The 16,457-nt window shown below is 41.2% G+C and overlaps 1 protein-coding gene across 1 annotated transcript; it reads left to right on the top strand.

The window, feature by feature from the left end:
* Window positions 1-9,954: 9,954 nt before the first annotated feature.
* tank (TRAF family member-associated NFKB activator) lies at window positions 9,955-16,176 on the top strand. Its single transcript, XM_041951516.1, has 8 exons — window positions 9,955-10,097; window positions 11,010-11,151; window positions 11,424-11,532; window positions 11,695-11,765; window positions 12,560-12,618; window positions 12,722-12,840; window positions 13,335-13,720; window positions 14,411-16,176. The coding sequence occupies exons 2-8, from the start codon at window positions 11,053-11,055 to the stop codon at window positions 14,579-14,581; spliced, it is 1,014 nt and encodes a 337-aa protein (XP_041807450.1). The 5' UTR covers window positions 9,955-10,097; window positions 11,010-11,052; the 3' UTR covers window positions 14,582-16,176.
* The last annotated feature ends 281 nt before the right edge of the window (window positions 16,177-16,457 follow it).

Genomic DNA, 16,457 nt, shown 5'->3' with positions numbered 1-16,457 from the left:
ACCCCAATAAAACAGTTAGTGGTTTATTACAGGCCTATATATATATATATATATATATATATATATATATATATATATATATAGTTTTTTTTCTAGCATTTACCAACAACAGTTCTAGGCAATTCTAGAACTGAGACAGAGACATCAGTAGTGGATACTGCAGAACCTCTGAAAATAATACTGAAACCATCTGCATGAAACCACAGGAGGACAATGGGAAATTATGCCTTCAGTTATTTAAATGAACTGATCCTTTAAGGATTACGTTTTGCCTTAGAGTGAAATGTTTTTGAAAGAGGTAGCTTCTGTTGTGGATTGTGTGTAGTAGGAGTGAGGTGGGTGTGGTGGTGTATGTAAGAGTGTGTGTGTGTGTGTGTGTGTGTGTGTGGGGGGGGGTCTTTATTGGACCTTGTAAGAGGGGCAGGGTGGGCTATAAATCAAAGGCAATCTACCCACCACTGTCACCTGCTGATTGGAAAACCAACAGTGGTGGCAGAAAATGTGACTTAATGGCGACCTTCAGTAAGGTACGAGCATCATGCTATAACCACTGCCTTGTTCTGCCTTTAGTCTCTTTAAACAGTCTGGTCTTCCTGAATTTTCTCCGCAGTTGTTGTGTGTCACCGCTGTCAGCTGCAATAAATAAGACAGATACGGTCCAAGTGTGTCAGTGCCCATTTGTCGAGGGCACTGGCGTAATGTATACACATAGGTGTGATACGTGTTATGCTGCTCCTAAATGAAAGCAAAGGTCACCAGTAGAGCATGTAGGAAAGTTCACCAGGCCAACAGGAGTCAATGGGTCAGCATTAGAGGATCCATAAGAGGAAAGGGAGAGAGGTCTGATTCAGCACTCTGCTCAGGATACTGGGGGGTTGGGGGGCTAGAACCACCACCTTTTATGAAATAGTGAAAGGAAAGGTTATCTCTGATCCCAGCGTTTGTGTAGCATTATAATAACACTTAAACCTACACATGTACTCAATAATATTGGAAATTGATGTTATTATTACAGGCAGAATCATTTTGAGTGTTTATCTATAATTAAACACTGCTTTCCATATCAAAAACCAGACCTGGAAGAGTTATCATTTAAATGTAATGCCTACAGTAAGTATATATAATATACCATGAAGTCACCTCATGCAGGTTGTTTTGATATGAAAACACAGTCTTTGCCAATAGAGGACCAGATATGCAGAGAGCTTCGAGTCTGTCTGAAGGAGATCTCCTTTCATTATAGATGCAGGTTTAATTGCACATGCATAATCACTCAAACAGGCACAAACATGCATAGATGAAAAGATTACAAGATCACTAACACACAAACCCACAGATACACAGGCTAGCACTAACACACACACACACACTGGGTATTTCCAAGGGAAATAAGAGAGTGGGGTTATTTTAGGACATTGCGCTACCTGTTCTCACTCTTCCCTGAACTAATGTAAACAGTCTCTACCAGAAAATAACTCTGAGGTGTATGAAGAAAGAATTGCTCTCTGTTTTGTCCTCGCAGATCATAACAGCAATTACAGTCTCACAGCTCATTCTGTGGAAGGCAGTGAGAGGAGTGTTTCCTCTCTCTGTTAGATTCCCGAGAAGTGCCACCGACCACAATCAGCGCAGCGCAGGGTTTTAGCAGCTCCAGGAAGCTTTTAGTAACAGCTCTGTGCCTTCCTGCCTGGATGGAAGGGTTGGTTTGGGGCGTGTAACCCCTCCTTGGCAGCAGCAGATTCATTTCCCCTGACTCTCGACAGTAGGTTAGCCACAAAAGAGAGCCGGGGGTGCCTGTGAGTGTGTGTGTCAGACAGAAAAAAAAGGCCACATTCACAACTTTGGTCTTTAATTGAGGTGCTCAATGTGGGGGTGGTGTTCATGACAGCCCTGCTCAGTTAACCAAAAATGAATGAGTCACTTTACTGGTTCCACGTAATAATGAACAATTGAGGATGATCTTTTTTTAATAAAGAAATACATTATAGGTAGATGTTTGAAAAGTTTGGTCTTTCATAGCAGGGTCTTTTGAAATCCCTCACCACGTGGTACATACTCTGTGTTTGATTTACTGCAAAGGATTAACTTTGATATCATCACACTGGCAAGTGCTTGCGAGTCCATTGCAGTCTAGTATAAGTCTAATATTTATTATTTTGTTTAGGTGAGTAAATCCTGCCAGTTATGAGGATTATGAAACATTAGATAGATGGCTTACAAGTTATATATGTAAATACCGTTAAGTATGTGATTATGCACCATTTATTTCAGCTGTTGGATGATGATGGGCACAAAAATCTATTTTGGAGCTTTCATGGTGTCAAGTTAATGCACAAACCTTGCGGCAAAGCAATTTAAACATCAGGAAACAGGAAATTGAAAATCACTGCAACCGTCTGATGTAAAATGTTCATTATTACATCTTGTGAATAAGTTATTTCTTTCTGAAACAACATGCTAAAGCTTTGACAATGAATGACAATTCAGTTTTATTGATCGATTGTGACATCGCTTGTCCTTATAACCACTTTATAAGTGAAAAAACATCATAAAGATGGAGCTGCAAATACAAATGTTGACATATTGTAGGCCTACATGATAGCACATAATGGAGTTTCCTTTTTCCTTGCTAGCTTTTAAAATTGTCCTCACATACAGGGGTTTGTGCATGGTAAGGTGGTTTTTATTCTTCTCACTGACATTTTTATAGACATATTTGAAGCTTTTCTGATTACCTTCTAATATATGAGAGGAAATACTTGACAGCAGCAGGAAAGGTGTTATTGTGCAGCTTGGCCCTCATTTTGCTCATGTCAAATGTCCCGAGAATGAGAGTCATATGTGTACAAAGGCAGTTCTTTCAGCCTGACACTGACATAAAGAGCAGCGCCACTGGGCTGTTTCATTGTGTACATTCTGCTGCCCGGCAACTCTCCAAACTTTATTGTAAACATTGTATGGTGCTGTTCAGCCTCAGCATAATGCCATTGTCCACATTCTCACAGTGACAGTTAATGCATTCACCTTAACAATGATTTAAAGTTTACTTTGGTGAGGCAGCCTGCCATTAACCATCACCAAAATATCACCAAATGACCACTTCTTTGCTTGGAGTTCTTATCTCTGGAATAGCTGAATGACATCAGCACAGTTCATCCTCCAGAAACAGCATTTAAAACTGTTATGCCTGGAAATTTTAAGGTCAAACTCATTATTAAGATAATTACATGTTTAGAAAGCCCACTGTGGGATAAAATTCATGGGGATCACAGTAGGCGACTTGGGCATAGTATTATGTTGCACATCAGTCACTATGAGCAGCATTCTGTGCCTTTGAGGCAACTTTTATATTAAAGCATCAGAAATCCCCCCAAAACCCAGTCTGGTTTCTTATCCTGCACTTTCACTTTTTAGACACTAATTCTTTGTTTGGTCAACTGGTGAAGTGTTGAATCAGATGAATCCCACCATCCCCTATAATTATGAGAGAAGGCATGAATGAAGGACCCCGTTCTATGGTCCATTCACGAAGAACCCCTCAGGAAGTGTGTTTAAGGATACCCTAATGCACCAAGAAGTAGGATTTCCACTTCTTTCAGTGTAGGATAACTGATAGTGTGTTCTCAGTGCTCTGTGTTTCCTGTTGCTGGTACAAATAGTCCGGAGCCGCAAGTCTCCTGCTGATCAAATTTTCATGAGCTTGAGAAATGAAGAGCACTAGAGGGCTCTTTATGTGAGCTGAGACGCCTGCGGGTCAGTTAGGGACTTTTGTCTTGAACTCACATACCGTCTCACATCTTCAGTTCTGTTTCATCCCCACTGACTTTTTGTACTGTTTCACCCTAATCAATAAGACTATTGTCTTACAGTCGTTTACTATGATATCCTCAGTTCTGAAAATAACTGAAAGCATTTGCAAAATCAGCAGATGCCAACCTGTGCTCAGTGTTTAGTCAGGACATGTTCTGAGAAGCAAATACAGTATCTATATCACAGCTGCAACAGCATGAATCCAGCTTTTTGCGTGCTGTGTTTGCACAGCTTTTAGAGACGAGATCTATATAGAGTCAGCCAGTTGCGGTAATCCAACATGTCTCATCAAGTCCACCCAATCCCATGAGAATGTACAGCGTGTGCAATCCAACACACTGTGACTTGGTATGCAGGTATCGGTTATAGTGAGGGAATATTTGTTGATGGCAATATTTCCCACAAAGAGAGAACTAAAAGCATTCCGCTTAACCTCACCCTCTGTGAGAAACATACACTGCTGCCCCTCCCTTTCCACATGATTATTGATTTTGGACGTCCAAACTGCCTTATCTTATACTGACAAATTAAAAATCAATTCACGTGTTTGAGGACACACAGTAATATATTGTTGGCTCACTTTAGGCGTATTGGACTGTGGACATCGGTCAAATAAAACGAGTATTTGCATATGCATTTGCAGTCAAATGAGCTACAATAGAACTACCTTTGACCAAAAGTGTAAGTTTTATGTTTTCAATAATACTTTTAAAAGCATGTGTATGTGATTCAGTAAAAACTCGAAGTAACAGGACATATGGTGGATAAACACTTTTAAAGAGATATTCATCTATGTTAGAATTAGTTCAGCTGATGTTCCTTACCTTCTTTATAATGTTAACTACATCTTGCTCAATGAGAGGTTTGTGGTTTAGCACTTATGTAACAGGAACAGGGAGAGAACTTCCCCTCACTGTCAATCAGGAAATCTATAAGCATGCAGTATTTCTGTATAGCCTAAAACTGTTAAGAGCAACACATTATTCAGGTCACTGTGGAGGTGCAAGTGAACATGATTGTGATTTCACACTTAGTAATGCTCCATAGATCCGCTGCATGTTTTTGATCCGCCTGGGAATTTGGCATATTAAAGAAAAAACCCCACTAAGAGTCACTAAGAGTCAAGGAGAGCTAACGATCATAAAAATCCCCTTGAAGATGTAGTATGAATGAGTAATTGTGTGGAATTCTCAGAACTACTACTCACAATTTTGCAACATACTCATCCCCACCCCACTCTGCAAATAGCAGGAAGCCCCTGAGGCCAGAGTCTCAACCAAAACAATATTGTGTGCAGCTTTAGCGTTTGATGGAAATCAAAGTGGCTCAAGGGTCTGCTCTGATGTCACACACACACACACACACACGCACGCACACAAACACACATGCACGCACACAAACACACTTGCTTTCACATGTTCCAGGAAAAAAAAAACACGAAAACAAATTGCACCCCTTCATAGTGAGGTCAATTGTTTCACCAATTCAGATGAAAAGTAAACACAATACCAACGCAAGCATTGTTATGAAGGAAATGTGTGATTTTTTTTACCCTTTTCATTAATAGCTTCGTGGTCTCTTGTCATCAAGGTTTCTCTGCATTCTGTGCCACCTCTCTCTGGGCTCCTGAAATCTGATCTATGTGTTTCCCCCTGCATTCCTCCTCTCCCCCTCCTCCCCCGGCATGCCAGAGTCCTCAGCTCTGCCCTCTGTCTGATCTCGCGTTTCTGCAGACCTACAGCAGATTGTTTATTTTGCTAGTCACAGAGGAAACATGGATGGACTCTTCATTGGCTCAAGATTTACTGCTGAGCTCCAACCAGGCTCCAGTGCGACGTGTATTCAGAACAGGGCCCCCTTACAACAGCAAGCTTAGTATCCTTTTTCCCCACGGATGCATCGCAAAGGACAATGGAGCTGGCTGCCTGGGGAATAGATGATCACATCAGTTGATACATTGTACATACAAACAATCCACTCGTCCTACTAATAGTGGATAGTGGGGGCACAGATCATTCAATATACCACATACACCAGTGCTCTATAATGGACAAAGGGCAAAAAACCCACATCTGACCCTTTCATAGGTCTTCTCTGCAGTAAACTGGATGATGCTGGAAAAGGACACCGCATCTCCCCAGAGATCACTTCTGCTGAAATTTATGAGGCCTCTCTGCACCACTGATGTCCTCTCATAAGCATCAGGGTATTGGGTAAGAATTGGTTTGGGAGACTCATTTCCTAACAGAAAATCATCTGTCTGCTCACTTTATTGTGTACGTTGAACATCTGTTTTGAGTAATTACAAGTCTGAATGAAACAATGCTTTATACTGAAATGAAAGAGTGTGTTCCTCTTCGTCTTCTGGTTCTCAACACTTCAGGATGTATGGGTTACTGAAGACCTAATGCACTGTAATCTCACAATGCAGGGAAATGCATATATCAATGACGGAAACACTTCTCTGTGAGATGTGGCATAAATGCACGTATCTGCCTTTCAGCCTATGAGAGCATCGTGGCTGACGCTAATGCATGGTGGAGCTCTGTGGAGGCAATTATGATTTATGAGTCACATAGGGGAGAGTGAAGGAAGGTGCAGTCCGTATTTGGAAGACAGAAAAAGAGAAAGAGACAGAGAGAGAGAGATCAAATAGAGAAGATCACCACATGAAAGGGAACAGAGTCATAAATCTGTCTCATCATGTTTGCACTTTTCTCGTCTTAAGAGTTATTTACTCTCACCAGAGCATGGCAAGTAACGCTGATAGAGTGCATTACAGAGGTATTTCTGATTTTTTTCCCCCCTTGAAACTGATTTTCTGATGTTTCTCTGTAACATATTAATATCCCGAGCAGCCGGCTGGGTAATAGAATTTCCTCCTCAGGAGAGAGGAACAAAGGAAGGATTGAGAACAGAACAGAAAGAGAAAAATGGTGCTTGAGGTGGATGATTGTGTCGTCATTGAAATGACTCGTATGCCGCACCCAGCGTTCAATTATCAAATCAATGCATATCAGTATACCACAGCCTAAATGACATTTTTCTTTACCAGAACCACAAGACAAGAGACATGTGAGACTGCCATAAATCCAGAGTTCAAAGCAACCATGAAAAATATGTGAAACCCTTAAGATGGCCTGCTGCTATCTCCCTGAAAGGAATTCCTTGAGGGTTTTTTTTTTTAATATGAATTGAGGTTGCCTGTCTCACTCTGGGAGTGTAAGTCATTCTAAGCGGGAGCAGAGGTTGAGGTTGGAATGCGAGGGTCAGAGATGACAACCTTCTGTGGCAGGACTCCAGAAAACGACCTCTGGAGGAGCCAGGCCACTGCAGCCCTGCTGTGCTGCACCGGCCACACGAAGCTCTGCACCGGGTCATACTGGAGACAGGAAATGCTCGTCCACCCTGCGCTGTCATTTCTAGACAGTTCTGGATTAAATCATTTACAGATCGAGACTGAGTAAACGCTGTTGGCTCATTTAACCTAACACATACCTGTGATTTAAAAACAAAATTAAAAGGTAGATATCTTTGTTGTTTTTACGCACATCAAAGTTATTAATATTATATTAATATTTATTTCAGCATATAAACTGTTGAGAATTGTGTCTTTCCCAGCACAAACATGAGACACACACTTCCCGTTGAATGAGAGAGAAATTCCAGCGTCTGTGCCTCCTGGCCATGGTGAGGTAACAGACAGCGTGGGCAAAGTATCCCAGGAGATGTTGTCACGCATCCGTGAGAAGGGTGCAAGAAGGTACTGTGAGCCTATGGATCACCATATTTCAAAAGTGTCACAAGGAAAATCTGAAGCAAGTTGAGGCATGTTTGGAAATCTCACTAATGAAAGATTGTAATCATCCGTAGTGAATGATCACATTATTAAAACACTAACTTGTGAAGTGACAAAATTGTTGGAGGATATTTTAAAAGGCACTTTTCTTCATTAGATCAACTTATGATTTTGTTGTTATTGAGAAAAGGGCATTGGCACGTCCCCAGATATTAAAGGGTGTTTAAGTTATGGAAGGTATCAGTGCCTGCATGTTGTGGTAATTTATAGGAAGCTTTTTTTTTTTTTTTTTTTTTTTTTTTTAATGGCCATTAAATACAAGCTGGCATCATATCTACATTTGGAAAATGTTACTTGAAAATTGTGCATATCAGCATAAGGGGGATGTGCTTTTTGATTTTTACACTGCTGCCAGGCTCGCATATACAACCTGAATGGCCTGTTTCACTGTGTTTCATAGCTTCAGTGGGTCCTACATGAGGCTCTTTATGCTCTGAGAATAACTTCAATAACTTAAAGTCACAGTAAGGAAGTTCAGGGGACGCTGCAGCTTGATAAGTCGCTCTCAGCTGCCATCTACTGGTGATTCTTTTTGTGCTGCTGGTATTTGTTGGGTTGCCCATCGGTGGGGAGAGAGCTCATACAGTGCAGTCTGGGAAATGGGGGCTTCTAGTCAAGGTCAGAGGTGAGACACATCAGACATATAAACCTATAACCTATAACAACATTCATGTAGGAATGTTTATGTTTTATGACCAAACATAAAATGGTAAAATAGGAGATTTAATGTCAATTTGCAAACCTATTGTCGAGAATGTATATAAATACCACATAAAAAATGATACAAAAATTGTCCACTCATGTCTGAACAACTAAATATTGTACCATCATCACTCAGCGTTTCTTTTTCATAAGGGATTTCATACGTTTGGCTCTGAACAGATTTGTCGAAATGTGTTGGAGGGAACATGACGAGGCCTTAACATCACTCATTACTGATTCTTGGCCACAATGTAAGAACCGGATCCAGTGTGGTATAAATTGTGGCCACAAATTACGAATGATGAATATTGCCAGGGGGCACCATGACACAGCACAACACACCTCTAGATACTGGTAATGTTTGTTGATGAAATGTAGATGTAATCTGTAATATATTCTTCTTTTTGATTAAATATTTGTCTTATGTGTTTTACACAAATTTGCTGGAGGAGTTATTACATGGGGTTCCCTGTGCTGAGGTCTGGTTCTGCATCTAGCTCATGCTTCAGCAGCCCACCTGTTCGAGATTCTGAGGCATGTCCTCTCTGTCACACTGAAATGACCTCCAGACCTAATAATTGGTGACCTCCAGTGGCGATAGTGGTCACCTTGCTGCAGCGTTGCAGTGATGTGTTTCCTCAAACACACCGACATCACTGTGGTCAGGTGGTCAGCTATGTCACATGTGCACGCACAGAACACAGAAGTAGGAGTCAATTATTTATATTTCATAAAAGCTAAGCTAAGGACATGTTCACTGACTTGGAGCGTGATGTCATCACCATTACCCCCACAGTCAGAGATTGGGTACCAAGCCCCAACAGATACCAACTGTCAAGTGTTATAATTTTGATGGCGCCCTTACTCTGTGTATTACGGTAAATTGATGTATTGCTATAAATCTATTGCACTGTATTGTTTTACGGTACAGGATATGACTTCCCAATGCGCCTTTGTATGCACCTGTTGTTGATATCATGTTCATCTGTATTGATTCATAGTTAAATGTTGAATAAATAGACACTGGAGGGAAAGTGAAGATCCGAGTCTATTCTGCCTGTCCCCCATACGCACTAGAGGACTGTGCACTCCAGTAAAAAGGAGTAAAGAAATCCCATGCACTCAACACCAACAGCCCCAAAAGGCCTCAAAGGCCTGCACATGAAAGTACACAGTTGAAGCTTTAATTTTATTTTATTTTATGGCCTTGTCGTGTAGAGGGGGCCAGTGCTCAGGTGGTGCAGAATCCTAAAGAAAGTGCTGTTTAATTACCACTAAAAGGGCCCATCAGTAGTTTTTGCCCATGGGCAACAACAACAGGTTAATCCAGCCACGCTTGTTTACGTGCTTAACACTTCTCAAGTCAGAAGAACTGACTGAACGCTCAGAAACGTCTGACAAAATGCTGGAGAGCAGAATGAGCAGTTCGTGGACAGTTTTCACATGCACAGCAGTCGGTTTGAAGACGCGTAGGCTGGAAGAACCCACAACCAGCTCACCCAGCGCTGCGCGAGCTGCGCGCTGATTGGCCGCGACCGACTCAAGGCGGAAGTCCACAGAGCAGGGGGATTCCCCGAGGGAAGTTCCCATCTCAGCCAGGCTATGTAAAACATATGCTGCCATATCCTCTCCGGCGCTTCGTAACTTTGCATCTGAAGATTAGGCGACGACGCTGCGGCCGTGTCAAAACAACAAACTCGACTTTTTAACAGTTACTCGAATGAAGGTAAGAGGACAGCGGCTCGCTGGCGGCGGGGGAAACTGATCCGGGGAGTTGTTGCTCGGTCGCTTTCTCCGCCACCGGTTGAATGAGCTATGGCGAACCGGCCAGTTGCAGTTTAAAGAATACGGAACTGTGTGGACTAACTTGGACTACACTTAAAAGTGCCTTTACTGCCGTGTGTCTGCTGTTCTTGTGCTTTTCTAACTCAGCCTGCTAGCTTTGCCGCTGCTTCACCCAGGAGCCGCGTCTGTGTAGCACCGCTGGCAGGTAGCTAGTAGCGTCACTGTGACATTTATTTTGAAAGATTGAGCCATAATTGACTGGCAGCATCTCGTCCATCAGCTCAACGAGTCCGTGCCAGCTGTTGCAACACTAAGTTTAGTGCTCCAGTTGTCCCAGAATTGCAGCAAAGTTGTTTGAAAGTCGGTGCTGACACTGGTCGAGAAAATACTCAGATGTGTGAGGGTTGTTTTGGTCTCACAAGAGTTGTGCAAGACATTGCAAATGCGTTGGGTTGCTTTATTTAGTTGTCACTACTTTTCCGTGTCTCAGGTGCTCGTCAGCATCTTCAGCACGTCATTTCTTACAAAACTAGAACAAGGCATCGCTTGTTGAAAAGTGTTCTTGCTCGTAAGCTTGTGTTCCACCGGAACTGCCATTAGTCTTTGGTAATAAGTGCAGTGTGTACTCAGTTTTGTCATTGCATCAGTGCCTTACACAAATAATATGACACCTCTTTTTAAATTATTAACTTATTTTTATTATTTTTAATGTGTGTGAAGACAAGTTGTGTGGAGAAACATTATAAAACAGGCAAAAAATGAGACACTACCTCCACTATACACCAATCCTAAAGAAAGAAGTATTGTCTTTGGGAGCCTGTTTCCTCTGGAATTAAAACATTTTCACTCCCAGGGCTCATGTCTGCTGTGTCAGTGATGATTGTGGAGCACACGGCATGGAAAGGAACATCGGAGACCAGCTCAACAAAGCTTTTGAAGCTTACCGCCAGGTCTCCATTGAAAAGGACAATGCTAAAAAGGAGCTGCAGCAAATGGTAATGACATGAGGACAAGAACTTTCTGTGAAATGAGACAAGTATTACTAATATAGCACAAATAATAAGTAGCTTGCAGGTTTTTATTGAAAATATGTGTGTGTGTGTGTGTGTGTGTGTGTGTGTACTCTTTTTATTTATGTTAACAGTCAAATAGCAAGAAATTTGTTGTGTATGAACATGGAAGTGTGACACACACAGACGTTTACATGCCACAGGCCAGACTGCAGGTAACGGTGCGAAAAAGAATAACAGAAACCTCATTTTTACAGACTGAATATTATGAGCGATACACTCAAAAGCTTCAGAAGCAGATAGAGGACCAGCAGCAGTTGATTTCAAAACTTGAAGCTAAGTTATCAGCAACAAGGCAACCATCAGGTTAGTGAAACGTGCCAGATGATAATTTACTGTTGCATTGCATGGCATTCTGGGCATTGAAATTGATAGCAAATTGTAATGGATTGTCATAAATGAAACTGAATCTGCTTCATGTTGCATTGCCTCCTCACAAACTCAATTTTCACTGTTTTGGCTTCTAAGGAGAGATGAAATGTGAGCCCTGCAACCATCTCCTTGATGGGGCTGGCGCTTATAGGATAACACAGTATCCGGTATGTAGGCTGCCTTACAGTTTGCTCTTTCTATGTCCAAACTATGTGAAAACTGCAATATGATGGCTCCCGATTTTCTTCTTCATGAGCGTGCATACAACTTCCTCTCACACACAAACATGTTGATAGTACTTCTGCTTGATGTCGGCGCACTTGTGCCAACGGGGATGTTAAAGAACACCAAATAGAAAATGAATGGCGCTGTAGCTATGAGGCTCCAAATCTGGTCGATCCATATCTGATTTAATTTGAGCATTGTATTTTTGAGGCCTCAGCTTCATCCTTTGTTAAACTTTTTCTTTCATCTCAGTCCCTCTCTGGCTGCACAGCACAAGTCAGCCTGCATAAATAGCATTTTCTTCCTTACCCTTGTTTACACATACAATAATTACATGATAGTTAAGCGAAATTCCGTCCTTGATCAGAAGGTGATGTCCATGTGTTTTCGTTGTTTTAACGTGACTCCATTCATTTGTTTTCCAAAGATTCAAGCAATTGAGCAAACCTATGATTACAGTGCTGCTGTGATAGTATCCACCCTCTGTTTTACTCCACAAAAGGTGCATCCACTTTCACTTCACCAGATGGTGCTAGAGGATAATATCGCTGCACAGTTCAGCAGCTTGAGCTTCACTGTTCATTTATTCAACCATTTATTCAGCGGGCCAGGAAACATTTTTCACTAGTAGATATAAATTTGTGGCGTGTAAATAAAACTGCATCTGTATTAACATGCATGCTCTGGCAAAATTGTTGCTAATGATCACGATAAATGTAATATGTCTTCTTTTCAGGAGAATCTGGGCACCGTTGCTGTTGCTCCCAATATTCCAGTGAACAGCAGTGTTGACTAGTATGTGTCTCTCCTTGCACAAAGACTTAAAAAAAAAAAATCTTGGACATAACAGTTAAAAGAGTGGATTTTTTTTCTCACTCTTTGTTTGTCGTTCTGTCAGTCAGGACATGCTGGAGGCATTTGAAGCAATTCAAGGGAAATTCCGGCAGATTCGTTCTCTAACCAGAAGACAAAAAGATCACCTGAAAAGATTCCACAGAGGAAATGATACATCAAACGGTAATATTCATATTTACCAAATCCTACCTGCCTGAACCTAAATCCACTTGCTTCTTAATTCAATTACTTAGGATAAAATGTGTTGAATTGAAAAAGCTTTGTATGTGTCATAACAAGTGATGAATTTACTAGCTTTTGCTTTGTTCTTTTAGATAATGAGATGGCAACACCTTAAGTAGGGATGTACTTGAATGCCTGATTGCCCTTTCGAACCATGGCTGGCCACCTCTGTGAAGATAGCGTGGCTAAACATATTTAATACTTCCACTGACAAATGCATGATGTTGGCTCTGGATGCAAGCTGTGTAATTGATAACATTACATAATTATTAATCTAGTAATTAGTAAGAAGTGTGATAAAAATATTTTTCTGTTATGTACATATCGAAAAGACCCAGAATATATTTTAACGTGTGAAACTTCTCAATTCAAAGCTCAAGCGATGGAGAGAGAAAAAACTGTGTAAAATCTCATGTTCTTTTGCCGTGTGACAGATCAGCGGTTCTCCATGCCCATCCAGTGCACAGACCGTACAGCAGAGGCAGAGAGACCCTTCTCCTCAGCGCTAAGGTCAGCGGTGGATGTCACATCTCTGGCGTCCCGCGGCGCCAGCCCCGAGGACGGGGACCTAGTAGACTCTCTCACCAAACTCAGCGTCAAATTCCCGCCCTCTGCAGACAGTGAATATGACTTCCTGAACAGTGCTCCAGAGAGACACATTGGTCTGACCGTGCCCACGAAGCGGCCCCTCAGCACTGTCCCCTCCCAACTGATGGAGGAGGAGCCTGTGGAATTGCCCATGCCTTTTGTCTACCCTACGTCCCCCTCCCACTCAACATCATCTTCGCTCTCCCAGGAGAGCGTGCGGGGACCCCAGCAGGTGAGAATCACAGGAGAAGGTCTGAGAAAACTAGTAGCAAATTATCAGTCACTGATTGGTCTTTGCTAATGGAGGAGTGAAACGGTGTGAAGTCCAAAAAAAAAAAAAATAAAATAAAATAAAAAAATCCCCTTGGCTTAACTTGAAACGTATTACTGTGTAATGTGTGCAGATTCTTTTTTTACTTAAGCATGGATGCTCTGGTTATATTTGGCATCTTTTGCTGGAAAGTGTGAGCCAGATGGAAGCACATTACAGTGTCTGAATCTGATGAAACGAGTACGGTGGCGAAGTGGGATTTTATTTGCTGATGTGTATAAATGCCTAATAAAAAATTGTGAATGACGTGCAGAGAGCGAGTCTAAAAGTTGGTCCAGTTTTTCACAATGCGATTCTTTCCCTGGATGACATCAACACGGACATTTATAATAAGCAAGGCTGTTTTGATAGTTTGCATGAACACATAAATAGTAACATAATTAAACACTTGGGCATAGCTCTCTGCCTGTACTGTTCCTGAGTATTTGTGCAGACGGTCGCATTGACAGAGGACTTTATTCCTTAAAGCAACAGATACTAGATACTTCAGCCTATAGGACAAGTGGTCCGACATGCTTTGATAGAGTGAGTGTAAGGATTGTTTAGAGCATGAATAATATATTGTTGTCTTTGGTTCATCCTGCTGTGCAGCCTGTCTGGAGTCCCGAGCTGTCTGATGTGGTTGACGTGGGGACAGAACTGGAGACGCCTCAGAGCAGCAGTCCTGATAAATGTGCTTTCTGCAACGCTGTGGTTCCTCAGGACCGAATGAACAGCCACCTCTACTTGCATTTCTCTCCAAAGAATGAAGCCGACAATTGACAGTGGAAGCAGAGACTGATGGGCCAAGGCCACAGCTACACCAAGACTTACTGTATTCATGGTCCAGTCCTGCCTGCCATGAAGTATATGCGGTGTGTCGGATTTGAAATGACACTGCAATAAGACTTGAATCCACTTATTTAATATTGAAGAATTGAATGGTACACTTTCTTGTCCATTATATTTTTCTAATATCTCGCTGAGATTTTACTCTAAGTGACGATGATGCAGGATATGGTATATCTGAGCAAATAAAGCGGACATTTACTCTTGCGACACTTTTTTTAAATCATTTGAATCATTTCAAATTTAAAGCAGACTGGGATACTCGTTAGTGTAGCCATACAGAAAGACATAAGGAGGACAAGATGTGTATTTATTAACTTTCTGTAACATGTTTATACATTTTTATTTGAAAACATGATTTACATTAATAACATACGGCAATTTCCAATTAGACATTTGTTGATGAAGACATGTTGTGTAAATTAAGCTTGTGATCATTTCTGCTGAAATAATCTTTGTTGTTTCCAACTTTGAAATCACTTTAAAAGTTAGCGTGCCATTTGTTCATTAAAATGATCTACACAGATGGCAACACATCACGTTAGGCGCAGGCTATTTGTTCAGCTGGATGGCCAATTACCTTATTATCTGAACAGCGATGATTTTACCTTAAGCAATATTATGCTGTACATATTGTATTAACATTTATTTGAAACGAACATGACGTTTTTACTCTAATAATGCTATACAAAGTGATAAAATGAGACATTCTAGGCTACATATTAATAATTAAAATGTTAACAAGACCGAACAGTGAAGTGCAGGTAGTCGTGATTTGGAAATAGAACAGATGATGTTTGAGTCACTGACTGTGTGAAAGAACATCTTTTACAGTATGTGCAGCACGTATCATTTGTCTTTTCTAAACAGCAGCCTCAGCTTTTGACTTCTGCAGTATTTATTCACACCTTTGCTAACAATTGCAATGATTTTCCGCGTTCAGTGTGATGATGTTTGAGGAAACGGGGACACTGTGTGTTGAAACACTTGGTTGTGCAGAGAGAACCTTACAGCTCCTCAGCTATGGGCTGGTAACACTTTTGCTGGGTAGATGAGCTGGTGTGAAGACTGCAAACAAGGTTTTTCCCCCCTCTTTAAAAGTGTCGGGCACTATGGCTCACTTCTCATAATCAAATACTGCTTGATCGACTGATTGATTTGTTATTGTTATGTTATAAACCTTAACTGATTGTTGCCGCTGAGCATTTCACTGTGTTTCATAAATAGCTCAGAAGGGTGTAAAAAATGTGATGTAGTAATGCTATCAAGTACTCCCAACTAGTGAGTCATTACACTAAGATAGAAGAGCACAACTGAAACACAGCACATCATCAACATGGAGGAAAAGATGGATCGTACTTGTCATTTGGTGTATTTACAAAGGTGATTATTACATATTGATCTAATGTAATGTGTGTTTATTTTGGATTGACATGAACCACATAATTTTACAATTTGCATCACATTGTGGATGCTGAGGGGAGAATTTATTCTGATTTTTTTTTGGCAAATACATATCCCTAATGATCCTCTCTGGTTAATCTGTGAAGAGTCGAACATTGTGCAGCCTGCATGCTTTTCTCTCTGGGATCATGAACAGCTGCTTGCTCATAATTATGTTGTCATTCATTGTTATTTGGAAGAGGAAACTCATACTGACAGCTAGGGGTTTTTTTTTATTTTGTGTGTGTCTGTGCGTGTGTATTTCTGTACACTGTATATTTACTCGCTTGCACATACAGTAATGTGAACTGTGAGAAAACTCCAGTTGAGCTCTAAGGCATTGTTGTTGCCACCATTTCCAGTAGAA

This window comes from Chelmon rostratus, chromosome 13 (assembly GCF_017976325.1).
Source record: "Chelmon rostratus isolate fCheRos1 chromosome 13, fCheRos1.pri, whole genome shotgun sequence".
NCBI lineage: Eukaryota > Metazoa > Chordata > Actinopteri > Chaetodontiformes > Chaetodontidae > Chelmon > Chelmon rostratus.
The sequence above is the reverse complement of the archived record's forward strand: the minus strand, read 5'-3'. Positions and strand labels throughout refer to the sequence as shown.

What these genes read in the sequence shown, in the direction of transcription:
- tank (XM_041951516.1), top strand. Translation starts at nt 11,053, where the DNA reads ATGGAAAGGAACATCGGAGACCAGCTCAACAAAGCTTTTGAAGCTTAC. An exon ending in AAAAGGAGCTGCAGCAAATG is followed by an intron (nt 11,152 to 11,423) that starts GTAATGACATGA and finishes TCATTTTTACAG; the next exon opens with ACTGAATATTATGAGCGATA. An exon ending in GTGAACAGCAGTGTTGACTA is followed by an intron (nt 12,619 to 12,721) that starts GTATGTGTCTCT and finishes TCGTTCTGTCAG; the next exon opens with TCAGGACATGCTGGAGGCAT.